The sequence below is a fragment of the Stomoxys calcitrans genome, chromosome 3 (genome assembly GCF_963082655.1).
Source record: "Stomoxys calcitrans chromosome 3, idStoCalc2.1, whole genome shotgun sequence".
NCBI lineage: Eukaryota > Metazoa > Arthropoda > Insecta > Diptera > Muscidae > Stomoxys > Stomoxys calcitrans.
Window position 1 is genome coordinate 19,567,754 of NC_081554.1, and position 27,806 is coordinate 19,595,559.

The 27,806-nt window shown below is 37.6% G+C and overlaps 1 protein-coding gene across 3 annotated transcripts; it reads left to right on the top strand.

Moving 5' to 3' along the window:
* LOC106081704 (putative gustatory receptor 28b) lies at window positions 1–27,637 on the top strand. 3 transcript variants are annotated; one of them, XM_013243862.2, is made up of 4 exons: window positions 1–684; window positions 26,780–27,181; window positions 27,243–27,401; window positions 27,458–27,637. In XM_013243862.2, exons 1-4 carry the CDS (start codon window positions 37–39, stop codon window positions 27,581–27,583), a joined length of 1,335 nt encoding a protein of 444 aa, XP_013099316.1. In that variant the 5' UTR covers window positions 1–36; the 3' UTR covers window positions 27,584–27,637. The 3 variants fall into 3 exon arrangements, with proteins under 3 accessions (XP_013099316.1, XP_059221014.1, XP_013099317.2); XM_013243863.2 differs by lacking the exon at window positions 1–684 and adding an exon at window positions 18,492–19,137; XM_059365031.1 differs by lacking the exon at window positions 27,243–27,401.
* Window positions 27,638–27,806: the final 169 nt, after the last annotated feature.

Sequence of the window (27,806 nt, forward strand, 5' to 3'; positions counted from 1 at the left end):
AAGGCCATTTTTGAAAATTAGCATACAACCTCCAAAATGATTTCATCTCGCGTAGAACGTTTTCGCCAATGTTTCATATCCCATCAAGTTTTTGAGGCCTTGCAGCCATTGTTTCTCATAACCTTTCTGTATGGCTTGACACCATTTCATGTGGCCAAAGACAAAAGCGGTGAAAGTGCAGTGCGTATGTCCTTTTTCGGTTTTGTCAATATTGCTTTGTATACCCTGCTCTATGGTTCCTGCTACATTGTATCCCTGCTGCAGGATGAAACTGTCGTCGGTTATTTTTTTCGCACGGAAATTTCCAATGTCGGTAATACTTTGCAAATTTGTAATGGTCTTATAACCGGTGCGGTCATTTATATTTCGGCTGTAACGCAAAGGCGAAAGTTATTGCGCGTCTGTGAAATACTTTTCAATTTGGATGACAATTTTGCCAATATAGGCATAAAAGTGAAATATTCTCGCATCTATAGATTTTGCATATTGATGATTGTTTTCAAAATATTAGTGATTGGCTCATATTTTGGAGGAGTTCTTCACTTGTTGAAATCTATGGGAATAACACCTTCTTTTAGTGTTTGTGTGACTTTCTTTTTGCAACATTCGGTGCTGTCGATTGCTATTTGTCTATTTTGTTTTATGGCAAGGAGTTTTGAGCGGCGCTTGGTCATATTGAATAAGGTAGGTGGGCAACTTGAAACTCCAGAAATTTAATCCAGACATTATATAGCCATTCACACTTCAGCTAGCAATATTGATAAAAAAAAAAGAACTCCGACAGGTAAAAGCGTGCTAATTTCGGTCGGGCCGTATTTTTTATACACTCCACCATAGATCGCATTTGTCAAGTTCTTTCCCGTTATCTCTTTTTAGGCAAACAAAGGATAAAAGAAAGGAATGGCTATTCTATTGGAGCTATATCAAGTTATGGTCTGATTCAGAACTTTATTGAATTGAATGTTGGAGACCATAGTAGAAGTCATTGTGTAAAATTTTACCAAATCGAACAAGAATTGCGCCATTTAGGGGCTCAAGAAGTAAAATAGAGAGATCGGTTTATATGGGAGCTGTTTTAGGCTATGACCGATAAAGACCATATATGACTCGTATGATAAAGGTAATGAGAGAAACCGTTGCACAAAATTTTAGCCAAATCGGATACTAATTGCGCCCCCTAGAGGCTCAAGTAGTCAAGTCAAATCGGATAATAATTGCGCCCCCTAGAGGCTCAAGAAGTCAAGATCCTAGATCGGTTTATACCGCAGCTATTGTATATTAGGTTATGGACCGATTTAATACATATTTGACACAGTTGTTGGAAGTCCTAATAAAACACGTAATGCTAAATTTCAGCCAAATGGGATAAGAATAGCGCCCTCTAGTGGCTCAAGAAGTCAAGATTCAAGATCGGTTTATATGGCAGCTATATCAAGTTATGGATCGATTCAATTTGATGCATTTAACTATGCTATCGTCGTCATACAGCTCGTTGTTCATACGAAATCTATATTCGCCATTTAAGCAAACTGGTCCATATATTTTACGAAGGATTTATATAACCTACACCATTACTGTGGTACAGGGTATAACTTTGTGAATTAGTTTGTAACACCCAAAAGGAAGAGAGATAGACACATTCATAAGCATACCGTTCGACTCAGAATTACTTTCAGATTCGATTTAGCTATGTCCGTCTATCTGTCCATGTTAATTTGTGTACAAACTACAGGTCGCAATTTTCATCCGATCGTCTTCATATTTGGTATGGGCATGTTTTTCGGCCTAGAGACGAAGCCTATTGAAATTGGAAAAAATCGGCTCAGATTTGGATATAGCTCCCATATTGCAGTAATTATACAATAAAATGGTCATTTGTTACCCGATTCTCTCGAAAGAATCAGGAAAGGGAGAATTTTCTAATGACTCCCGACATTACTGGTCGAAATAGAAATCGGTTCAGATTTAGATATAGCTCTCACAGATATAGAATCGCCGGATTTTCACTCCTAGAGCCACTGTAAGCGCATTTATTGACCAATCTTCCCAAAGCTTTGTACAACACTTTCTCAACGACTTCCACGAGTGTCATTTGTTTCGGTGCCAAGGTAGGTAAAGTTGCTGATTATCTCAAAGTTGTAGTTCCCAACTTTCTCCATTTTCCTTATCTGATCGGGTTTAAACGGCTTTGTAGAAGTTTATATCATCCACTTTGGCTTATCTCCATTTACTGCCAGACCCATTTTCATTGATATCCTCTCGATTCTTTCAAAGGCTGCAACTACTACTTCCGACTATGACAGCATAGGCGAGTAGCATTTGTTGTCTTGTGAGTAGTGTGCCATATCTGGTTTTCAGTCGGGTCACAGCTAATTGGACCTAATTTTGACAAGAGATAAACATTCTATACCATCATGAGCGATTGGTTCTGCGGTATAATCATCACCGTCATCGTCGGATACTAGCAACTTAGTAAAATGTATCTTCCATATCCTCAGCAGTTACCAGATATCCTTCTTTGTCTCTGCAGGAGGTTGTGCTAGAACCAAAGCCATCGGTTTAATGTTTGATTCTATGGTAGAATTTCTGGAGTTCATTCTGACTCCTTTACATCTCAATGCGCACACACTTACTTCTTTACAGAGTGGACATTGGATTGCCACTGCGCCACTATATCATCGGAACAAGCAGTGCTTTCATCTAGCAGTTGGGTCAGTCGAGTGGAGTATGCCGTTAGAGTATGCTGTTGTGTTTGTAGTTTTTGAATGTTCAGCTTCTGTGCAGTGTCAGGTCATACTTTTCTCGCCATACTCAAATGAGTGCGAATCTTTCCTGCAACAAAGTAATGATTCGAATCTAATTTGCTCTACGGATCGATCATACACCTAACACAAGATCAATTTGGTTTCTCGTGCTCTGATCGGGTGACAGCCATGTGCCTTTGCAATTATTTATACACGACACCACTACTGTGGTACAGGATATTTTAACTTAGTGAATTTGTTTGTAGCACCCAGAAGAAAGAGAGATAGACCCATTGATAAGTATACCGACCGACCCAGAATTAATATCTGATTCGATTGAGCTATGTCCGTCTGTCCGTCTTCCCATGTTAATTTGTACACAAAGTACAGGTCGCAATTTTCATCCTATCGTCAAATTTGTTACAAGCATTTTCTTGAGCCTAGAGACGAAGCCTATAGAAATTCGAAAAAAACGGTTCTGATTTGGATATAGCTCCAATATACATGTTCGTCCGATTTGAGCTAGTATTGCAATTATTTGGTCATTTGTTAACCGTTTCACACAAAAATTGGCACAAAGGATTCTCTTATGACTCCCGGCATTGCTATTGAATTTCATGTCAATTATGGTCTGAATCAGTCCATAGCCTGATACAGCTACCATATAAGACGATCTCCCTATTTTACCTCTTGAGCCCCTAAAGGGCGCAATTTTTATTCGAATTGGCTGAAATTTTACACAACGTTGCAGACCAACATTCAGTTTAATTATGGTCTGAATCGGACGATAACTTGATATTATAGTTCCAGGATCATAGAAATTCTTTTATTTTATCCTTTGTTTGCCTAAAAAGAGATACCGGGAAAAGAACTCAACAAATGAGATCCATGGTGGAGGGTATATAAGATTTGGCCCGGCCGAACTTAGCACGCTTTTACTTGTTTCAACCTAATTTAGCCTATTAAATACTTTAAATGTTATTTTTTAAAATCTTTAAACAGTTGTCAAACTATTGAAAATCTTATACGTTATATTCCATTAAAATTGAAAGATGGAATATTAATTTTTGGATAAGTTGGATTTGAATAAGGGAAGTAAGATTTGATTTATTTTCTATTGCGCTTATGAAACAAGTCGATTTAGAGAGCCCTGTTCAAATTCAGATGTGTGCTTTACAACTTACTCTAGTTGGAATGGTTGTAAAGCACCATTATCTATTTGACATCTCCTGCTGATGGTTTTTCTTGGTCAAAAATTAAATCGCCATACAGGAAATCAGTCAAATACTTCTAGCAACAACACGCTTCTTGTTGACTATTAAATGTTTTTTGCTATACTATTCTTTGTATAGAAAGCATTTAACAATGGTGTAAAGCCGGACAATATCCTCCAATGGAATCTCAATAAGATTTTAAGACCAAATAAAGAAAGCGCAAACAGATTTATTTTTTTTAAATATGTTTCTAATTTTTTGTTATTATCAACCTTTTACCATCTGAAAACCGTGATCAATGTTTGCAGTCTTCGGAAAAAATTACTGCTGTCCCATTTTCAGCATGTCTTCGTTACAGCAAACATTTTTGCTACATTTACTAAAACATTTCTAGGGGAACTACTTGAATGACAACAAACATATCTATAGAGTTCGATGTGTAATAATGACGAGGTGGGATAGCAAGCATCCTTTATGACCAGTACATCTGCCTGAATTATGTACTCGGCAATGCTCAGGAAGCTGCAATGAATTTGTTTGAAGTCGTCCTAACTGATTCCTCGTTTATTTCTCAAACTAATATCAACTCATTTAGGATTGAATTCCAAAGAATCCCCGCCATTTAAATAAGGCCAATGTCAGAGAACAATTACCAGCCAGCCAAGAGATTATCCACTCATCCATCTGTCCACCCACTGATTCTAACATTCATCATGCATATATATGAGTGCGAGCTCCTTCATAGTCATTATTAATGATGATGACGAAAGCTCCTGGGGAAGACGGCAATTTGAATAAATGGCCATCGATATTTGTTTTGTTGAATGTTGTCGCAGCCAGGAAATGCCATGCGAGAGTGACATCCGGCTGGCACCATAACATAACTGGGTTAAATGCAACAGGTCGATTAAGATAATTTTATGATGGTCTCCTGGCCTCTTAGCCATTGTTTCGCAATTACTGCGTGGTGGTTCAATCACTTTGCGTGACATGCAATTCCTAGTTCCTAGTCAGTTGTCTGTGAAAGTTCAAGCGATATGGACGTGGCTATTCCTGAAAGAATTCCTCTGGAAAATCCTTTACGCAGTCGTTGGCGTAGCTTATTCACAGCGAATCAAATGTACGAGTGTCTGCAACCGCTTATGTTTCTGCTCTACTGGCATGGCCTGTGTCCCTTTTACATAGCCAGTGATGGACATGGCCGCAAGGAGTTGAAAGAATCCTTTTGGGGTTATATAAATGTCGGTGTCCATATTCTTGTGTATGGTGCTTGCTACATTTTGACTTTGATGAATGATTGTGAAACAGTGGCCGGTTATTTTTTTCGAACGGGTATTTCGTATTTTGGAGATTTCATGCAAATCATCAGTGGCTTTTTGGGTGTAACGGTTATCTATCTTTCGGCCATTATACCCAAACAATATGTCCAGCATAGTCTGGGCATTATACAGATGATGGATGAGCAATTGCGAGAATTGGGCATAAAAATTCTTTATACAAAAGTTTTGCGTCATAACTATTGCTTTTTGGCTTCGATGATTGTGGCCAATGTTTGTTATACCATTGGTAGTGTTTTTGTTTTGCGAACAGGCGATGAGACACCTTCAGCTTGGTTACACATCACTTTTGTGGTCCAGCATACGATTGTTTTGTATTCAACAATAATATTTTCGTGTTTTACCAAAATGTTGGAAATGCGTTTCACAATGATGCAACAGGTAAGTTTTCTTTTTACAAAGAGAGAAAGAACTACTCATTGAATTCGGATGAAGTATAAAATTATAAAAAATGAGACCGAATCTTGTATATCCTCCACCAAGGAGCGCATTTATTGGAAGTAATAACAGAAGTTTCGTACAAAGCTGTGGGATGGAGGGACACAAAGGTAATTTTCACAAAGGTCACGTTCAGCATTCTTCTGACACTTTTTAGCACTTATTTGGCGTGGACAAAATGTCAATGCCAATGCCAAAAATTTATTAATTGATGCGTTGATGATTTTGTATAACTTCCACCATAGGATGGGGGTATACTAATTTCGTCATTCTGTTTGTAATTCCTCGAAATATTCGTCTAAGACCCCATAAAGTATATATTGGGTTGCCCAAAAAGTAATTGCGGATTTTTCATATAGTCGGCGTTGACAAATTCTGTCAGTTATCAGCTGTTACTTTTAGCTTGCTTTAGAAAAAAAGTGTAAAAAAGTATATTTGATTAAAGTTCATTCTAAGTTTTATTAAAAATGCATTTACTTTCTTTTAAAAAATCCGCAATTACTTTTTGGGCAACTCAATATATTCTTGATCGTCATGACATTTTAAGTCGATCTAGCCATGTCCGACCATCTGTCTCTCCGCCCGTCTGTCTATCGAAATAACGCTAACTTTCGAAGGAGTAAAGCTAGGCCCTTGAAATTTTACACAAATACTACTTATTAGTGTAGGTCGGTTGGGATGGGTTGTAAATGGGCTATATAGGTCCACGTTTTTATATAGCTGCCATATAAACCGATCTTGGATCTTGACTTCTATCGATTCGCCTGAAATTTTGCATGATGCGTTTTGTTATGACTTCCTACAACTGGGCTAAGAATAGGTTAAATCGGTCCATAACCTGATGTAGCTGCCATATAAATCGATATGGGGTCTTGAATTCTTGAGCCACTAGAGGGCACAATTAGTATACGATTTAGCTGAAATTTAGCATGACGTGTTTTGTTATGACTCCCAACAACTGCATAAAGAATGGTTTAAATTGGTTCATATCCGATTTAGCTGAAATGTAGCTTGAGGTGTTTAGGCGTAATTTCGTCTAAATTGGATAAGAAATGCACCCTCTAGTGGCTCAAAAAGTCAAGATTCAAGAGCGGTTTATATGACAGCTATATCAGGTTATGAACCAATTTAAACCATACTAAGCACAGTTGTTGGAAGCCATAACATAACACGTCGTGTAAAATTTCAGCCAAATCGGATAGCAATTGCGCCCTCTAGACGCTCAAGAAGTCAAGACCCCGGATAGGCTAATATGACAGCTATATCAGGTTATGGACCGATTTCAACCATACTCAATACAGTTGTTGGAAGTCATAATAAATCTCCTCATGCAAAATTTCAGCCAAATCGAATAAGAATTGTGCCCTCTAGTGGCTCAAGAAGTGAAGATCCAAGATCGGTTTATATGGCAGCTATATCAAAACTCGGACCAATAAAGCCCATTTACCTACGCTAATAAGAAGAATTTGTGCTAGCTTTACTCCTTCGAAAGTTAGCGTGCTTTCGACAGACAGACGGACGGACGGACATGGCTAGATCGACTTAAAATGTCATGACGATCAAGAATATATATACTTTATGGGGTCTTAGACGAATATGACGAAATTATGGTGGAGGATATACAAAAAAATAAAGTACTAATTTTTCCATCCTGCCTTGAAGACGCAGTCAGTTGCGGCACCTACTCTGAATAAGTGCCCATTTAGTATTATATTTTTCTTTAAGATATCGAAAGCTATACTGCCAACATCCTCTCAGATATAGCAATATTTTTCAACACGCAGGGGACGTATCTTGTGAATGCAATGCATTGTTTGGCTTGTTTAATTTATTGATATTTGCCTTACATTTCTTGATGTCATAGTCAGGTGGAAAAACATTTGTCGGAAGTCGTTTCCACATACGAACGGTTAGGTTAAAAAACAAATTTTCTCTGGTGGGCATGGTCTGGTTAGCTGGCCAATCAATTACAAATGGGAATGAGTGGAAATCAATCAGACAGTCTTTGGTCCTCAATCTAGACCCCTAGGCCGACCCTGTCCTCTAGCTTTGATCTCAACATGAACTTTTAGATGTCAATACCAGAGTTCTAGCAATCGCAGACTTTGCTACCGGCACCAGGCATCGCTCTTGACAGTGACACGATTAGAAACATCTTCCTATCTATCCAGTTCTCCTGGCGACGCCTAGATTCTCGCGATGGTATTACCTGGTCCTTTATTCTATCGCCTCTCCCAACGCCTTAAGGCTCATAGCCACATTGACTTCCTCAAACTTAAGATGCTATCAGACAATAAGTATTTGTCATATGACACTTTTTGTATCCACATGTCTTTCCTTACGTATGTCAGATACGAATAAAGCTCGCTCGAATTAGCATGTATTTGGCATATGTACTGTACTTTTTATCCACTTGCTCGTGCAATAAAAATAGAGCTCACTTTAATCGAAACAAGCAATTGGCTAATGTTCGGCCGCGCATCAAGTTTAACCCCAACCCCAAAACTTCTCTAAACAGATATATTCGAAGTTCAAATACACCCAAATGGGCATATTAGCCGACCATGGCTATATGGGACTCAAATGAAAGGTTTGAGGGACTAGATTACGAACATGACATTAAAATTTGCGTTCAAGTCGAGGTGGAACTTTTCTTCCCAAAAATACGTCAAATGGTTTATTTGACCCATTATGATAATATGGGACTCAAATGAAAGGTATTTGAGAGTAGAAAACGAATTTGATATCCAATTTTGGAGCCAAGTGTTTTGGGCTACGCCCTAATGCACCCTCTTAACTGAATTTCCGTTGGGAATAAACTTCCGTTAATTTGACTAGGGAATAAAGAACGAATTTGATATCTATTTTCAGAGCAAAGTGCCGACGGGCGCCCCAGCCCCAAAATACCCTTCAAACGGTTCATATTTACGGCCATGGCAATATGGGGCTCAACTTAAAGAGATTTGGAGATGTCTGAGGTGTCATTCCTCCCCTAAGGAAGAACATTGCCACCAGAAATCGAGAAGAGGCAAATTCTCACACATCAATGTGTGCTTTCCGATTCAAATTTAAACTCAATGATAAGGGACCTTTTTTTATAGCCGAGTCCGAATGGCGTCCGGCAGTGCCTCTTTGGGGAAATTTTTTTAAATAAAGATTCGAACGCGTTCATCATCATAGGCTACAATGGCACGAATTCGATATCCGCATTCAGGGTGAAGTGTCCCCACCCTAAAAAGAAATTAGAGAATTAAAGAAGGCGCAGCGGAGCGGGCCCCGTTTGTCTACTATATAGGTCTTACAGATCAATACGCCTTTGATGGCTGCCTTCAGCTGTTAATACCAAAACTATCTCCGGGACTCGCATATACTCTAACGGACTGAGTATATGCGAGTCTTAAGCAAGCTGTGGGGCGCCAGGTAGTCCGCCTCCTGAAATATTCCATTAGGTTCTAATGACTTAAATGGCTGGAAACTTTTCAAGGCTTTTCATTTATATACATATAAACGCTAAACCTCAACCATAGTGATTCGATGACTGCTTAGTAAATCTCTTGCCAACTAATTCAAAGTTTTGACGCATTTTCTTTAACACAGACATAATTTATGTGTGCTTTGAACCAGCAGCAATCGTGATTAAGTGGGAAAACTTTAATGACAATCATCATCTTTGTGAACTCCTATTATACCCTCCACCATAAGATGGGGGGTGTATTAGTTTCGTCATTCTGTTTGTAACTACTCGAAATATTCGTCTGAGACCCCATAAAGTATATATATTCTTGATCGTCGTGACATTTTATGTCGATCTAGCCATGTCCGTCCGTCTGTCTGTCGAAAGCACGCTAACTTCCGAAGGAGTAAAGCTAGCCGCTTGAAATTTTGCACAAATACTTATTATTAGTGTAGGTCGGTTGGTATTGTAAATGGGCCATATCGGTCCATGTTTTGATATAGCTGTCATATAAACCGATCTTGGGTCTTGACTTCTTGAGCCTCTAGAGGGCGCAATTCTTATCCGATTTGAATGAAATTTTGCACGAAGTGTTTTGTTATAATATCCAACAACTGTGCCAAGTATGGTTCAAATCGGTCCATAACCTGCTATAGCTGCCATATAAACCGATCATGGGTCGTGACTTCTAGAGCCTCTAGAGTGCGCAATTCTTATCCGATTGGAATGAACTTTCGCACGACGTGTTTTGTCATGATATCCAACAACTGTGCCAAGAATGGTTCAAATCGGTCTATAACCTGATATAGCTGTCATATAAACCGATCTTGGGTCTTGACTTCTTGAGCCTCTAGAGTGCGTAATTCTTATCCGATTGGAATGAAATTTCGCACGAAGTATTTTGTTATGATATCCAACAACTGTGCCAAGTATGGTTCAAATCGGTTCATAACCTGATATAGCTGTCATATAAACCGATCTGGGATCTTGACTTCTTGAGCCTCTAGATGTCGCAATTATTATCCGATTTGCCTGAAATTTTGTACGACGGATTCTCTCATGACCATCAACATACGTGTTTATTATGGTCTGAATCGGTCTATACCCCGATACAGCTCCCATATAAATCGATCTCTCTATTTTACTTCATGAGCCCCCAAAGGGCGCAATTCTTATTCGAATTCGCTGACATTTTACACAGGTCTCCAACATATAATTTAATTGTGGTCCAAACCGGACCATATCTTGATATCGCTCTAATAGCAGAGCGAATCTTTTCTTATATCCTGTTTTGCCGTAGAAGAGATGCCGGGAAAAGAACTCGACAAATGCGATCCATGGTGGAGGGTATATAAGATTCGGCCCGACCGAACTTAGCACGCTTTTACTTTTTTGTATATCAAATTACTTTTCCTTTTTTTTTTGTAAGTTTGAAACCATGCTGGTGTATAAATTTATGAAAAGAGTGATAATTATATATCAATAAAATAGAAATAAATCGATTGACCAACGACACCACTTGGCTAAGTGCAAACAAACAACTTTAATTAATAAACAATAAAAAAACTACTAAACAATAAAAACAACTTCATTATTTCACAGTCCATCACACAAGGGCCTAGAAATGGAAAAAGAACAAACATTTTGTCGTCGGTCGGCTAATGTTAACATAAAAGATTGTGGGAGCTATAAAACAGTTGTAGTCGGTCATTAAATATTTATCCAGCGTGTTGTTATTGGTCTATAAAAGTAATACCCGCTGTTCTGTTCCTGGGGTCATTATTTATGGGCCAATGGATAACACGCAACAAGAAACACATAACAAATGCAACAGGTTTATGAAAGTGTCAATAGAGGGTGTTGCCCATATGCTAATTCCTTTGTCATAAACCACCATGAGAGGGTTGTTGCTTGTGGTCAGTTGTCTTTTGAATGTCATACGAAATGGACGAAGAACGCCAAGGAAGTCCGCAATTGGAAAAACCAATGCATAGCCGCCTGAGGCGTTTTTTCTCAGCCAAGCAGCTCTACGAGTGTTTGCAGCCTTTATTCTTTTTGATGTATATGCATGGCTTGATACCTTTCTACATTAGAAGTGATGCGAATGGTAAGAAGGAACTGAGGCAGACACCTTGGGGCTATATCAATGTAGCTCTACATATCACACTCTACAGCGTCTGCTACATCCTGACAATTGTGAATAATTTCGAAACGGTAGCTGGTTATTTCTTTCGTACCGGCATTTCTCATTTTGGAGATTCCATGCAAGTTCTCAGCAGCTTTTTGGGAGTTACGGTGATTTACATAACGGCCATTATTCCCAAACACTATGTGCAACGCAGTTTAGCCACCATGCAGGAAATGGATCAGCAGCTCCATGGCATGGGCATAAAAATCATGTACAGCAAGGTATTGCGCTTCAGCTACATTTATATGCTGTCGGTAATGACTGCCAATCTTCTGTACACAATTGGCAGTTTATGATTGTTGCGTAATATCAATGAGGCACCCTCGGTAGCGCTGCATGTGACATTTATTTTGCAGCACACGGTGGTTTTATTTGCGGTGGCCATGTTTTCGATTTTTACCAAAATGCTACAGATGCGTTACAATATGGTGCATGAGGTAAGTGAACCAATGAATGTTAAGAAGAAGTGAATATGTGGTTAAGTGTTAAACTGGACAAATAATTTAATAATTTGTAAACCTAATCAAAAAGACTGAAGCCAAACTTGAAGAAAGTTGCCAGCGATAAGTTGTAGTTCAATTCGAATACTTCTTATATCAACATCAAATAGAAGCATCGGTTTATATAGGAAGAGCTGTATCGACCTATGAACCGATATGAACTTTTGGAATACCCTAAAATCTAGATCAGGAAAAAGGATGTTTTCAACATTTAGTTTTAGTGATTGTAATGCCGACAGATGAACGGAGAGCATTGGATGCATTGTCTTGGAATGTCAAGAGGATCATGAATAGCTTATATAGCTCAAGTTGAATCTTTCGAGGTGTTACAAAATGAATAATCATTTTAGTAAAAAGTTAAGTTAAACATCAAAATTAGAAGAATTCATTTAAATTCTATGTTAAATCAATTCAATGGAACAAAAGCTGAACTAGACCTAGACAAAATGTTCACCCCCGTACATTGAACAATATTTCGCTGCCAGACGTTACTTAAAATTGTTATTGTATGTATTGTATTTGCTTGTTTTCCCATTCGTATGCAGTATCAGGGAATCCTGATACCTAATGTTGTTGTAATGTAATGTTCAAACTTAGTTGTAATAGCGTGAGTAATTTATCAAATTATTGTAATCTCTAGCATTTTAATGAAAAGTTTTTTAGATCAGTCGATGGTTTGGTATAACTGCTTTAATAATTAATAACATTGCATTGGAACACAATTCAACTTTTTTCGAAAATTAACGGAAACAAGTAAAAGAGCGTTCGTTCGGCTGGGTCGAACTTTACATACTCTTCACCATGAATCGCATTTGACAAGTTCTTTAAATGACCTTTTCAAATATATACATAGGAGCAATATCAAGGTATGAATCGCAGTGATGTCAACAATTTACCGGCAAAATATGTAATAAAAATTGTAAAAAGGATAATATTTTGTGTAAAAAAAGCAAATGCAAATTTTGCCCATGAACATTCCACTAAGGCACAGGGGCAAACTTGGAATTGTTCTTGAAATAAGTAAAAAATCCAAGAAGATTACAACGAGTGTACGATTTGACGGTGACGTCGTCATCGATTGTTTTCGCTTTGATCTTTGATTTGGTTGAGCCGTCGGAACATGTAGTTAAAGTCCCAGGTGAAGTCTCAGAAACTTGTTCTGTAATGGTTTTCTCATCATTCCGTTTTAGTTTTTCTCTCATTTGTGATATATTCAGGCATTAATTTAAGGGCACGTTTGTGCAACTAGATCTGGGGACCATTGGATATATTTTAAAAATTCATAAAGTTGTCCCAATACCAAAAGGAAATCGTCCAATATCAATATTGCCAGTAGTTAATAACATCTTTGAAATAATTATGGAACGTCAAATATCTGCTTTTTTTGAAACCAACGAACTTTTAAGTAGAAGTCAGTTTGGGTTTAGGAAAGGATGTGGAACTGAAGAAGCTCTGATCAATGTTCAAAATCATCACATATGTAGTTTATTGGATAAAGGTTATACTGGTGTCGTAGACATTTTTTCGATTTATCAAAGGCATTTGATATGATTGACCACAACATTATTTTGGAAAGGCTTGGCTATTACGGTGTTGGAGGACAGCAATTAGAATTGAATGCATCCTATTTAAGTAATAGAAGGCAGTTTGTTCAAATTAAAGGCAAGAGAAGTGAATTGGCTCTAGTGAAACATGGGTTACCTAAAGGTAGTGTCATAGGTCCCTTACTTACTAACAGTTAATAGGTGGACTGTTTTTGTTCGCTGACGACTTATGCTTATTTTACCCATATAAATTCGATGCTTCTTTAAAGTGTTATACAGAACGGGATGTTGCGTTAATTTTTGAATATTTGCGTATTAACAGACTTTTTCCAAACCGATCAAAAACGAAATTAATGCGGTTTCGGCCTCAAGGGATTTTTAATTCAGATTTTACCATTCAAATCGACGGTCGGGAATTACCAGAGGCAATGAAACCTAGCTTGGGATGAACATATTGCAAAAAATTAAAATTTTGTTCATGAACATTCCACTAAGAAACTGGGGCAAACTTCTCACATATTAATGAGTGTAGTCCGATTCAAGTTTAAGCTCAATGATAAGGGGCATCCATTTTATAGCCGAGTCCGAACGGCGTGCCACAGTGCGACACCTCTTTGGAGAGAAGTTTTACATGGCATAGTACCTCACAAATGTTGCCAGCATTAGGAGGGGAAAACCACCCCTGAAAATTTTTCCTAACGGTCTAGCCAGGATTCGAACCCAGGCTTTCAGCGTCGTTGGCGGACATGCTAATCTTTGCGCTACGGTGAATGAACATATTAAACATTTTAAATCAAAAATATCATCTGCAATGGGTATATTAATAAATTGAAATATGCTTTTGACCACAAGACAAAGCTGCTCATTTATCAGCGTTTAGTTCACAGTCAACTTAATTATTTGTCAATTATATACAATACAAACTACACAATTAAGATCTTTGCAAAGACTTCAGAATCAATCTGTAAAGTGCATAGCTAATGTACCATTGAGTTATCCGACACATTCGTTATTTTGTAATCTGTTTCCAAACGTATTACCGCTCCGTGTTTTATACAAATTTCAAACAAATTTATACGTTTTTAAATGCGTTAACAGTATCGGCCACCACACAATTACGTTTAGAATAAATCAGAATTTTTTCAGCATTATGTCGCACCGAAACAACACAACAAAACAACGTATTGAATTTTCAGGAAGTACTGAGTTCAATAATTTGCCACAGGAAAGATAATCTTGTAACAGTCTTTCCATTTTTAAGAAATTATTAAGAGAGCATATTTTAACAAGTCTACAAAATCTACTAGAAACCATTTTCTATGAAAAATTGCTTCTGGTATATGCCGAATCACTTTCTACACTAAATTAAAGTAGCATACTTCTTTTGTATATATATTTATATATTTTTTTCTTTATATTATCGTAGCAGTGAAGCCAACTTGACTCTACAAGGTCTACCGCCACTGAGGCAATAACTTATTTCTGAAATTAATGTATACAATGAAAAAAACCAACAACAAAAAACTCCGCCCTCAAGAGGCTCAAGAAGGCCCGATTAGTTTAGATACTCAAGAAGTCCCGAGATCAGTTTATATGGTGCTATATCATGTTATCGAACATACTTGACACAATTATTTGAAGTCATAGCAAAGGATTAAGAACAAAATTTCAGTCCAATCGGATTATTGTGCCTTCTTGAGAATCAAGAAGTGAAATCTGAATCCAAAGGATGCTTATTGTAACATGCTCAAAAAAGACGTTAAAGTTCTACTTACACTCCACGACTATCCATTACACCTCCATTCTATTCTCTTTGCCCTAACGACCAACATACTGTCCGCAAAGATGTTTACATTTGACGTTCTTGCCTCGACACTGGGCACTTCGTGATTACTCGAATTTTCGACCGCAGGACCGAGATATTAATAGGTTACCCGAAACAGAACTGGGTATCTGATTCCCCATTGTAGATGACCAATTTTGTTCTCTTTTCTAGGTTTGGCCTACTCGTGTGGCATAAACTTTCAGATTGCAATTCCAAGGGTCGAATTAACACATACGTTGTTGTTGTTGTAACCCGACGTTGCAGGTTTATATTTTGATTCTTCTGTATCTTTAGACGTTTCTGCTCTCCCTCTGAGATCAGTCTGTTCCGGCAATTTGGTCCCTTCAATTGGAGTAGTTTATACTGCCTTTTGATGTAAGATTGGATGGTCTCGCCGGGCCTCCAAACAGGTGATTGGTGTGATGGGGTCCAGTACTGAATTTAGGGCAAAAATTGGAAGTTCACTGTGGGCCTTAACCTTAGTGTTTTCGTGTAGATGGTCGGTGCTCGCCAAAGACCGGCACAAAACTATATATTTCCAATACACGAAGACAATGAGATGAGTGAATGCAAATAGAGTGACATAGATTTCAGTGATTGCACGTTGTACAATGCAAGTATTACGCGAACATTTTGCTTCAGACAAAGTATTTTGCTTGTCGTCTGCTTTCGTTTCGTTAATTTATTTATTTTCATAATCGGTTAGCCATTACTCGGCCAATTTGATTATGTGGATCAACATTCTACGACAATAGAAATAACAATGCGAGCATTTGTAATGCTATGTTAAATAATAATTGTGAAAAATTACAGAAAAACAAATCTTAACAAAAATCTAAATTCAAAAATTTGTATAATTTAGCACAAATACGAATGAAAAAATGAAAAAAAAGAGAAAATCAACGTCTGTCATTAACAAAAGCACATAAGAATCGAAAGTCTTATACATAGGATATTGCAATAGATTTAAACTCATTGTTAATCCCCAAAAAATTCCTCTTATCATATGGAATTGAACTATTCCAGATATGTATAGGACGAATTTTGAAAGACATCCCATCAACAGGGACTGATACCTGGGCACGATTATAGAATGGGTTCTGTTCGATGCTCCAAACTAAAATTTTGATAATAAGTAGTCTGGGCTTTGGAACTTCATTATTTTATAGAACAAGAAAATAATGTTAAAGTTGATAAAGCTGTTAAAAGTGCCTTCTAGAAACTGAACAGTATATGAAGATACGTGGTCGTAATACTTTAGATTATAAACATATCGTACTATACGATGAATACACAACTCCAAACTATACAGACTACCTGTGTTCACACCAGAAAATACCTCTAATCCATAGGTAACGTGAGGCACCAAGAGTGATTTTCCAATGTGCAATTGGACATTTAAAGGAAGATTTGTTCCTGTATTATGGATTTTGAACAAGATAAATGTAGTCTTTAAAATTATCTTGGTCAAATTTAAGGTCTTCGTCAAGATGCAGGCCCAAAACTTTAAGATTTATTACGTTATCAATAAGAGAGCCATTGAGAAAAAAGCTAAATATTCGACCAGATAAGTTGTTGAATGCGATAGACTTTGATTTGCTTGGGTTGATAACTATAAAATTGTTATGACATTACTCATTTATTCATCCTAAATCATAATTAACCAAATGCTCTATATATGTTTCCGACCCTATCTCACCAGTTGGGATTAGTTGTATGTCATCTACGTATAAATGACACTTCATAAATGATACTTTATCAAATATATTATTGATATATAAGGTGAATAACTTGGGTCCCAAAACAGACCCCTGTGGCACACCTCAAAATGTAGGATGTATAGAAGACCTTTTACCATTACTGAAACCATGTTGAGATATACCAGATAGGAAGGACTTTAATAGGTGACATGCTACTATGGAAAACCCATAATGATGAAATAACTAATTAATCAATACTTCATGACTCAACGAATCAAAGACCCTGCTAATATTCAGACTAACTAAAACCGCAAATTCTTTATGATCTACACTCTTCCTTAGTCCATAGACTAGATCTATCATTAATGTAGTTGTACTATGGCACTTTCTAAATCCAGATTGATTTTCAGAAATAATAGAACGCTCTGATATAGATGTGGATATCTGGACGTCCATAAATACCTCAAAACCCTTCGATAGTACTGAAACAATACTAATTGGACGGTAGTCAAAAGCACTCTGCGGTCTTGGAATTTTTGGCACTGGTATTACCCTAGCAATAGTCCAAACTCTAGATCGTAGTACGAAATTCGCACGAAGACAACGTGGTTGATTTGACAAAAGTGTCGGTAAATACGCACTCACACGCGTATGTTTTTTATATGAGACAGACACAACAACGATTTGTGTGATCAGTTCATCTTTTAAAAATGACAGCGAGAAGCTTTCATATGACTCAGTGTGCAGCGGGTTGTTTCTCTTATTTCACTGTAGCGGTGATAAATTCGAGATAAAAATACTACCAAGCACTCAGTGTAATCCAATCACTCAAGTCTGTAATCCAATCAGAAAGTGATTCAGAGTCTGTACGACAGTAGTGGTATGGCGTATAGAAACATGGTTACATTCCTTTTGATAAGTCGTCGCTGTCTCCCGCTGACTCTGAAGAGGTCAATAACTTAGTGAAGCTGTCAATAACTAGTTCGCAGTGAAATGAAAGACGAACGTTTTTGTATATATAGAGTAGAAGAATTCACCAAACTTTAACTTTTAAGAATTTTTGGACTAAACCAAATATCAAATGTCATATCTTGGTTATTTTTAGGGCATGCTATCAAAGTGGCTAAAAACTTCTATGAACATTTGGAAATCTTCTTTTATAGAAGTGCATCACCACAATGTACTCTATTAACTTTAATGGCCCTTAATGATTACAAACCAATTTGAGGCTATTAGTGCTATTTACACATTAAATGCGCATTGCACAAAGTGCACGAAAACAAAAGGATTCAACGCCTTTACTCACATCAGTTAGTTAGGGTATACCATGGAATATCACTACAAAGTTAGTCAGAGACAGAAAATAAAAATTTCATTCATCTTTAAATGAAATGTCAATCAGAGAAATTCTTTTCAATTTTGCTGTCAATAAGAAAATATGAAATTTTCCCATGATGAACAACAAGGCAAAAGGTGACTATAAAAGCTACATCTTAAGCGGCAACGATTTTTAGTTACAAGTGTATTTTCCAAGAGTGTTGGTTTTGGCCCAAGTTTTCCACCATGGCAGTGCTAACGGACTTTTTGCATCCCCAGGATTCCTATGCAGCCGAAAAGATTATGCTGCTGATCACCTTCTTCTTAGGCCTAACACCATTACGCATAGCGGGACCATATGGCAACCGTCGTATCTTCATATCTCGCCTGGGTTTGATGATCACTTTGGTGCAGGGCGTCTTTTTTGCCTACTGCTTTTTGCACTCCTTCTGTTCGGAGGAGTCCATTGTGGGTTTCTTTTTCAAAACGGAAATCTCCAAAGTTGGTGATGTTTTGCAAAAATTCATTGGCCTCACCGGCATGATGATTTTGTTTGGCATGAGTTTGAGTAAGTGTCGCGACATGAAGGCCATGTACCAGATGGTGGCATTCGTTGACGAGAAGTTCCTAGATTTGGGAGTGGAGTTTAACTATCGTTTTATATTGAAATTTCGTCAAACCAAACTATTGATGATGATGTCTGTGTGTTGCAGTTACATGACCACTAGCATGTGGATATTGTTTCACAATCAAATATGGCCTTCATTCCAAACTGTGGGAGCCTTTTTTGTACCACATATTTTCATACTGAGTGTGGTGGTTTTGAATATCTCATTTGCCATGCGCTTTGGACAACATTTCAATCTGTTAAATCGGGTAAGTGTGGAAAGAAAAATGGATTTCGTTGCTTACTTCAATGCTTTTTTTCAAAAGAGGAATTTCAAGAATAAACGCTCTACAAAACTTAAACAAATCTACAAAAACATTTTTTGGCTTGCCTTATATCTTCTATAGTTTCCAAGATATTGGAGGTTCTAGCCTAGACTGCAGTTATGTTTTGAATATAAATACTGGTAGAAATGTACAATAATTTTCAAGCAATATGTATGAGCAAAGTTATTAAGGACATTCAGCGAACTGATCAAACACAAACAACATGCCTATGTCAAGGGAACGTTGGTTGAGACTGACCTGCACGAGGTTGTGCATAAAACAGATAAAATAGAAGAATCCTTCGAAGCCATACGTACTGGCGGTATACATTGACATCGAGGGGGCGGACCGACACATTGTTTCAATCCGTAGACCAGTACCGGCTGGGCCTGGTCCTTAGACTGGATAAACCTATGCTAAGGAACAGGTGGATAAATTGTGTGTATCATGGCATAAATATAAGGAAGAAATTGGCACAAGCCACGACCCAGAGGGGCTTTTTATCGCCACACCTATGGGTGACCATCATCAATGACCTATTACGGAAGTTGACTGAGGAGGCACCTCGAAATATTGATATAAGACCCTATAAAGTAAATATATTCTTGATTGACCAATGACATCAATATCTCGGAATCGAACTCAAGTGGCGCCCAAGGTATCCGATCCGATCTCTTTCAATCCATGTAGGTTTCCTATCGTCGCCTCGATTATCTCTTAATGGGATAATCGATAATACTTTATTCTATTCACTCTACCATCGCCTTGAATCTGATAGTCGCAGTTATCGGATCGGATATCTAAAATAATCTCTAGTGCCCTTATACCCAAACTTGGTCTCGATCGAGCTTACTATGTTTTCATTCATTGGTTACACTCATTTTAATATATAAATACCCCTAAAATTATTTTTACAATTCCATGGAGCCATGGATATGTCTATCCAAACTCAAAAATTAATCCATTAAAAACAGAAAATAAACACCACTTGTCCTTATAAAGGTGATGTAAATTGACAATTAAAAGCTATCTATTGGAATAATTATTAATAGTAAATGTGTTCGATAAATATCAACACCCCAAGGGGTCAGCCATTAAAACTCCAAAGTCATTGAATTTGGTTATGGTCATAACTTTAGTATTTCATAAGCGTTCGAGTTGGCACAATGTGCCTTGCTTCGGTTATACCCCTCCCCATAAGGATATTCCTGCATGATTTGCATAGGCCAAGTGATATTTATGGCTGCTACCGAGTTCTTTTGCTATGGACTTTCATCGTTGGTGTTGCCCCTTTGGAATTGCGGTCGATACCCAAACGTCACTTAAAGACCACCATTTTTGGTTCGCTAACAGCCATTTGTCACTTGGTTTTCTATTTTTGCATATTTCTGTATCATAAGTCCCAAGAGCAGTCATTGCTGGCACATTTTTATGAAGGTGATGTTTCGCGTTTTGCCGATAATATGCAAAAATTCAATGGCATGGTGGCGCTACTTATTATACTCTGTCAGGGTCTTTCACGAAGAAAATTTTTGATTAAAATTTTGGAAAAATATGAAAATTTGGAATTATATTTTACGCAAGAGGGCATACGTTTCGCCCATAACCACTTTGCCTATTGGATAAATTTGAACATTTTCTTTATGATTTGTGCAAATCTTGGCTTCATTTTGTATGGATCTTTGGTGGTATTTTATCGTAATGGTGTTTCGGTATCGGTATTTGCTTCGATAGCATTTTATTCGCCATTTTTAATATTGGGCAGTGTGATGATGTTATACCGCGCCATATTGAAAAATCTGTCAGAATATTTGGAAGCCGTTTATCAGGTATGTCATTAGAACTAAAATAATAAGCCATAAACTTAAAACAAAATGTAGGGTATAACAAACGTGAACCAATCCTAGCACAAGCAATAATTCTTTAAACCGCTATAAGAGTCCAATAATAAGATCGAACTAGAGCTGGAAAATTATCGATGTTTTTGACATTTCTGATTAAAGTTTATTTGCTATCACCTATCTTTAAAACGTAAATGAGAAGTAAAAATCAGGATATCGGTTTATATAGAAGCAAAATTTATGCATGGACCGACTTAAACCAAGTTTAATAGAGTCAGTTGGGAATAATGAGGGAAATCATCGTACAAAATGTATGCCTAATCGGATGAAAATTGCGCCCTCTATAGGCTGAAGAAGTAAAAACGGGAGATTTAATAAGGAAGATATATTAGGTTATGGAGCGATTCGAACGACACTTGAAATACTTAACAAAAAGGACGATTGAAAAATGCATGATTGGTGTAGCGCACTCATGCATTCATGCCAACCAACCAACTATTAACAAATAGAGTGCTAAATTACACTAAGCAACAGCCAACATGAGCGAATCGATAGTTAAGCATAAGCAGCAATGTGAAAATGCACAACCATGGTGGCCAGCAAATTCTTTTCATTGTCACAGCCGCTAAACACTTTCACTGATATTGCTACAATTCTTATACACTTTTCGGGAAAATGCAAAGGCATTGACCTTAAAAAGGACTTCATAAATGCACTAGATGCATATTTTGTACAAAGAACTTAGATGTAAGAAATATTTGTATGTATTAGTAATAAGTGTATTGAACGGATTAATTTTGGGGAACCATCAAATGTATAAATTCTATGGCATTTCTCAAAAAAAAAAAATAAAGTAATGTCATCAGGCATATATCTGCCTGATCCAATAACACCCTCTGTGAAGACATCTTTTTATACCCTCCACCATAGGATGAGGGGTATACTAATTTCGTCATTCTGTTTGTAACTACTCGAAATATTCGTCTGAGACCCCATAAAGTATATATATTCTTGACCGTCACGAATTTTTATGTCGATCTTGCCATGTCCGTCCGTCCGTCCGTCTGTCTGTCGAAAGCACACTAACTTCCGAAGGAGTAAAGCTAGCCGCTTGAAATTTTGCACAAATACTTCTTATTAGTGTAGGTCTGTTGGTATTGTAAATGGACCATATCGGTCAATGTTTTGATACAGTTGCCATATAAACCGATCTTGGGTCTTGACTTCTTGAGCCTCTAGAGTGCGCAATTCTTGTCCGATTGGAATGAATTTTTGCTCGAAGTATTTTGTTATGATATCCAACAATTGTGCCATGTATGGTTCAAATCGGTTCATAACCTGATACAGCTGCCATATAAATCGATCTGGGGACTTGACTTCTTGAACCCCCAAAGGGCGCAATTCTTATTCGAATTGGCTGACATTTTACACAGGTCTCCAACATATAATTTAATTGTGGTCCAAACCGGACCATATCTTGATATCGCTCCAATAGCGGAGCAAATCTTTTCTTATATCCCTTTTTGTCTAAGAAGAGATGCCGTTAAAAGAACTCAACAAATGCGATCCATGGTGGAGCGTATATAAGATTCGGCCCGGCCGAACTTAGCACGCTTTTACTTATTATTTCCACATTAGGATACATTCAATTTTACAAATAGTATAACTTTGCCTATAGTATCGATAGGAAAAATATCAATCGATATTCAGCCAAAAACTGTAATACTCGTATCGATTGACCCATCGATGTTTTGCCAGCTCTAGCCTGAACCCTCTACATACATTGCCACATCTGTTAAATATGTTGGGGGTCAAGAAAAAGTCATCGTTTAAATTTCAAGTTCTCTAGTTGGTGAAAAGGTAAAGTTGGAAAATCGGTTTATAAGGAACCGGTTCGAATCATGCTTGGCAAGACTGTTGAAATTTGGCACAAAGTCCCAAAGTCCCACAAATAAATTGTACCATCTATAGGCTAGATGGCATGGGAGGCCATGCCATGACCGTACATTCGTCCACATATGGTACGATATCTAGAAAGGGTGGAATGGTGGATAGGTAAAGGCTAAATAGTGCCGGAGATATCAACCCGCCTTGAGTAACACCCTGTTTCACCCTACAGGGTTTCGACTTCTAATCCCTAAATAACACACAGACCACAGAGATAATTGGTGACCCACCGTTTCAGGACTAGCTGGATAGACTTATTGGCGATGGCCTCAATACGTCTTACCAATGCCAAGAGGATCGTCCTATCACATGGCCTGGATATAAATAGGATAGTCGACGAACACAGAGGTTAGCATGTCCGCCTATGACGCTGAACGCCTGGGTTCAAGTCCCGGCGTGAAAAAAATTTTGAGCGCTGGTTACCCCCTTACTAATGCTGGCTACATTTGTGAGGTAATTTGCCATGTTAAAACTTCTCCCCAAAGAAGTGTCGCACTGCGGCACGCCGTTTACACTCGGCTATAAAAAGGAGACCCCTTATCATTGTGCTTAAAATTGAATCGGACACCACTCATTAATATGTGAGAAGTTCGACCCTGTCGCTTAGCGGAATGTTCATGGGCAAATTTGCATTGCATTTGCATCCAGCAAGAAAAGATGGAAATTGAGTCACAAATGAAGATTTGTCAGCCCGCACAAGTGTCCAAAGGCCAAGGAGCCTGTCAATATCCCCCTGGCGCACCTAGAATCTTCAAATTGAACACCATCGCATTAATCTTAATTATTCACATTTTCAAAGACTTATCATAGGGCCCTACAATTTTGTATCTCATTAATGAATTTGCTGCTCAGCTCAAGCTATTCAAAATTGTAAAAAGTTATCTCTACCCGTTGTCAAACGGCATCATCTTAATTCTCTTAGCCGCGAATGTTGCCCAATATTTTATCTGTATGTCCATGAGTATGACGATCCTCTCCATAGCTCCAATCGGAATTGTTATCATAGCCCCACCTATGGCAAGACTGCAAATGCGTTGGATTTGTTGGAATGTTTATACCCTACACCACCACTGTGGTACAGAGTATTATAGATTTGTACATTTGTTTGCAACGCTAAGAAGGAGAAGAGCTAGACCCACTGATAATTATACGGATCGGCTTAGAATCACTTCCTGATTCGATATAGCTATGTCCGTCTGTCCGTTTGTCCATGCATTCTTGTAATCAAGGTACAGGTCGCATTTGTTGTCCGATTTTCACAAAATTTTGTACAAGTCTCTTTTTTGGTCCAAGGACGAATGCTATTGATTTTGAAAAAATAGGTTCAGATTTAGATATAGCTCCCATATATATCTTTCATCCGATGTGGCCTTTAAAGCTGTAGAAGGCACAATTTGGATCCGATCGTTACAAAATTTGGCAATAAGTGTTTTTTGACGTCCCAACATGTGTGCAAAATTTCATTGAAATCGGTCCAGATTTAGATGTAGCTCTTGTATATATCTTTCATCCGATGTGGCCTTTTAAAGCTGTAGGAGCCACAATCTTGGTCCGATCTTTACCAAATTTAGCATGAGATGTTTTGTGTAACGTCTCAATATATGTGCAAAATTTGATCTAAATCGGTTCAGATTTAGATATAGCTCCCATACATAACTTTCATCCGATTTGAACTATTAAGGCTGTAGAAGGCACAATTTTGGACCGATCTTTACCAAATTTGTGTCGTCCCAATATGTGTGCAAAATTTCATTGAAATCGGTTCAGATTTAGATATAGCTCCCATGTATATCTTTCATCCGATATGCCCTTTTAAAGCTGTAGAAGCCACAATTTGGGTCCGATCTTTACTAAATTTAGCATGAGACGTTTTGTGTCGTCCCAATATGTGTGCAATATTTCATCAGAATCGGATCAGATGTATATATAGCTCCCACATATATCTCTCATCCGATATGGTCTTTCAAGGCTGTAGTAGCCACAATTTTGGTCCCATCCTTACAAAATTTTGCAGGATTTTATGCGTTTCGGCTTTTAACGCTTTAGTAGCTGCAATTTTGGTCCGATCTCTACAAAATTTTTCATGAGATGTTTTAATTGACATCCCACTATGTGTGCAAAATTTCATCAAAATCGAATCAGATTTGGATAAAACTCATAAATATATATATATATTTCATGCGTTTCGACGTACAATGCTGTAGAAGCCACAATTTTCGTACAATCCTAAGAAAATCCTACAAGGTTCATGGGCAAAAAGTATTACGTAGACTTAGTGGTGTAGGTGTATTATATAGTCGGCTCTGCCCGACTTTTGCTTTTCCTTACTGGTTTTATATTGCGCTTCCTCTCCTTTGCGGTGCACCATACTGCTTGTGCGTAGAGCAGAATCGGCCTGATCACACTTTCGTAGAGTCAGTAAATCAACTTGGGATTCAGTCCATGGGTCTTCTGCATAGTAACCAACATTTATAAGCCTCTCCCTCGTACGCAGCTGAATGTGCCACCTCCAGTTCAGCTTCCCTTCCAAATATTCAAATATTGAGATCATATTTCCCTATCTTTCTGTGTTCGTAGTGAACAGTTTGAGACCCAGTTATATGCCAATTCACTTTACAATTTTTTCTGTGCATTTGAGTCGCATTCCCATGATGTTTTATTGACTCACAAACCCATAATATATCATTTATAGCAGAAACTCTAATAATAATACACCTTGAAATGACAAACACGTATTACAATATATAAAAATCATAATCATAGATAAAATAGTTAACAAGTTTACCCAATTAATTTAACAATTTTTAGATAACATCAATGCACCACAAGGCAATAAACATTACCACACTGAAGTATGGTTGAAGTGAAGTGGCCTTTAATCATTTTACATAGGCTAGTGTATGATATTTAATATAAGCAAACAATTTTCGTCCTTTAGTTTCATTTCAAATTCCCGGCAGCAATGTATAGTACCTCAATATGGGTCCCCCTTTGTTTACAAATATTTGTACATGATTTCTTCAAACCAGGCGATGTTTTTGCCTGCTATCGTCTACTGTTTCTACTTAACTTTGCGGCCGGTATTATTGCCTTCGAATTTCGTTCGCTACCCGGTCGTCATGTGGAAACTACCATTTTAGGTTATACCAACTCTGCACTTCACATTTCCATCTACACTACAATATTTGCCTTTGGCATGATGAGTGAAGAGTCCTTGTTGGATAATTTCTATGAGACAAGAGTGTCGCGCTTTACGGACTCCTTGCAAAAATTCAATGGCATGTTTGGCATTCTGATGGTACTGGTCTACAGCCTAATGAAAAATAGATTTTTAATTAGACTTGTATCGGAATACGAATGGCTGGAGTTGTGCCTTTCGCGTTTGGGTATACGATTTTTGCAGAAGCATTGTGCTCTACGAATAAATATTACGATTTTTTTAATGTTTTGTGTGAATATTGGATTTATACTGTATGGCACCTTGATGGTTTTTGCTAGAAATGGTGTATCGGTATCGGTGATTGCCTCTATATGCTTTTATTCTCCCCATTTGATAATTAGCAGTGTGGTGGTAATGTTCTGTACCATGTTGCAAAAGTTGGTTGCCTACTTTAAGGCCATCAATAAGGTAGGAAAAGGATTCGAAGTTCTCATAATGAATCAGAAGGTTCACTGTCAAGTTTATTGAACTACCATTTCAACTCCATATACTTTCAAAAACTTCTACTTTCGTTGCAAGACCTCTTTCGTAATTGTAATTTTTCTCTAATTATTTAACCTCTCTTTCTCCTTTACAGGTCCTTAAAAATCTCTACCACCAATGGGATACTCGCACCATTAAAACCATAACGCAAAAACAACGTTCCCTACAGTGTCTTGACTCTTTCTCCATGTACACAATTGTCTCGAAGAATCCCTCGGAAATAATACAAGAATCCATGGAAATTCATCAGCTCATATGTGAAGCTGCTTCAACGGCCAACAAGTATTTCACCTACCAATTGCTGACCATCATCTCCATAGCCTTTTTGATAATAGTCTTTGATGCGTACTATGTGCTGGAAACGCTATTGGGCAAATCGAAGAGGGAAAGCAAATTCAAGACAGTGGAGTTTGTGACCTTCTTTTCATGTCAAATGATTTTGTATTTAATAGCCATTATATCGATAGTGGAGGGCAGTAATCGAGTAATTAAAAAGGTGAGAAAAAATATTGACTATTTTATATTAGGGTGGATTTTGATTAGTCTCATGTTTGCAGAGTGAGAAAACCGGTGGCATTGTCCATGCCCTGCTCAATCGAGCCAAGCAACCCGAGGTCAAAGAAAAATTGCAACAATTCTCCATGCAATTGTTGCATCTTAAAATAAGTTTTACCGCCGCAGGCCTATTTAACATAGATCGCACCCTATATTTTACGGTGATTTTATGATTTTTTTCTCCCCCACCTAACTCTAAAATCTTTTGTGTTTGCAGATAAGTGGAGCTTTAACTACCTATTTGATTATTTTGCTTCAATTTACTTCAAGCAGTCCGCCTGCTGTGCAAACTGCATGCAGCATCCTTAACTCAACTGAGATTGCAAATGTTACACAAACTTAAAGAAGAGTACCAAAAAGTTTTTTTTTAAATATTTTTAAGTGTTAAATGTGGTCTTAATTATTAAAAGCTGTAATAAAAATAATCATAAGAATATATCTATGGATAATAAAAAAGTGTTTATACATTAAGGGAAGGGACATTAATGTGTGACTCCATCAAAAAATTCAACATTTCACTGAAAATCCAACAAAATTTCAATTGGCTGTATCTGCTAAACTATGCG

Bases quoted from the DNA above. Each gene is read 5' to 3' on its own strand.
- LOC106081704 (XM_013243862.2), top strand. From the start codon at position 37: ATGATTTCATCTCGCGTAGAACGTTTTCGCCAATGTTTCATATCCCAT. The intron at 685-26,779 runs GTAGGTGGGCAA...TCTCCTTTACAG, and splicing joins GCTTGGTCATATTGAATAAG to GTCCTTAAAAATCTCTACCA. The intron at 27,402-27,457 runs GTGATTTTATGA...TTGTGTTTGCAG, and splicing joins ATCGCACCCTATATTTTACG to ATAAGTGGAGCTTTAACTAC.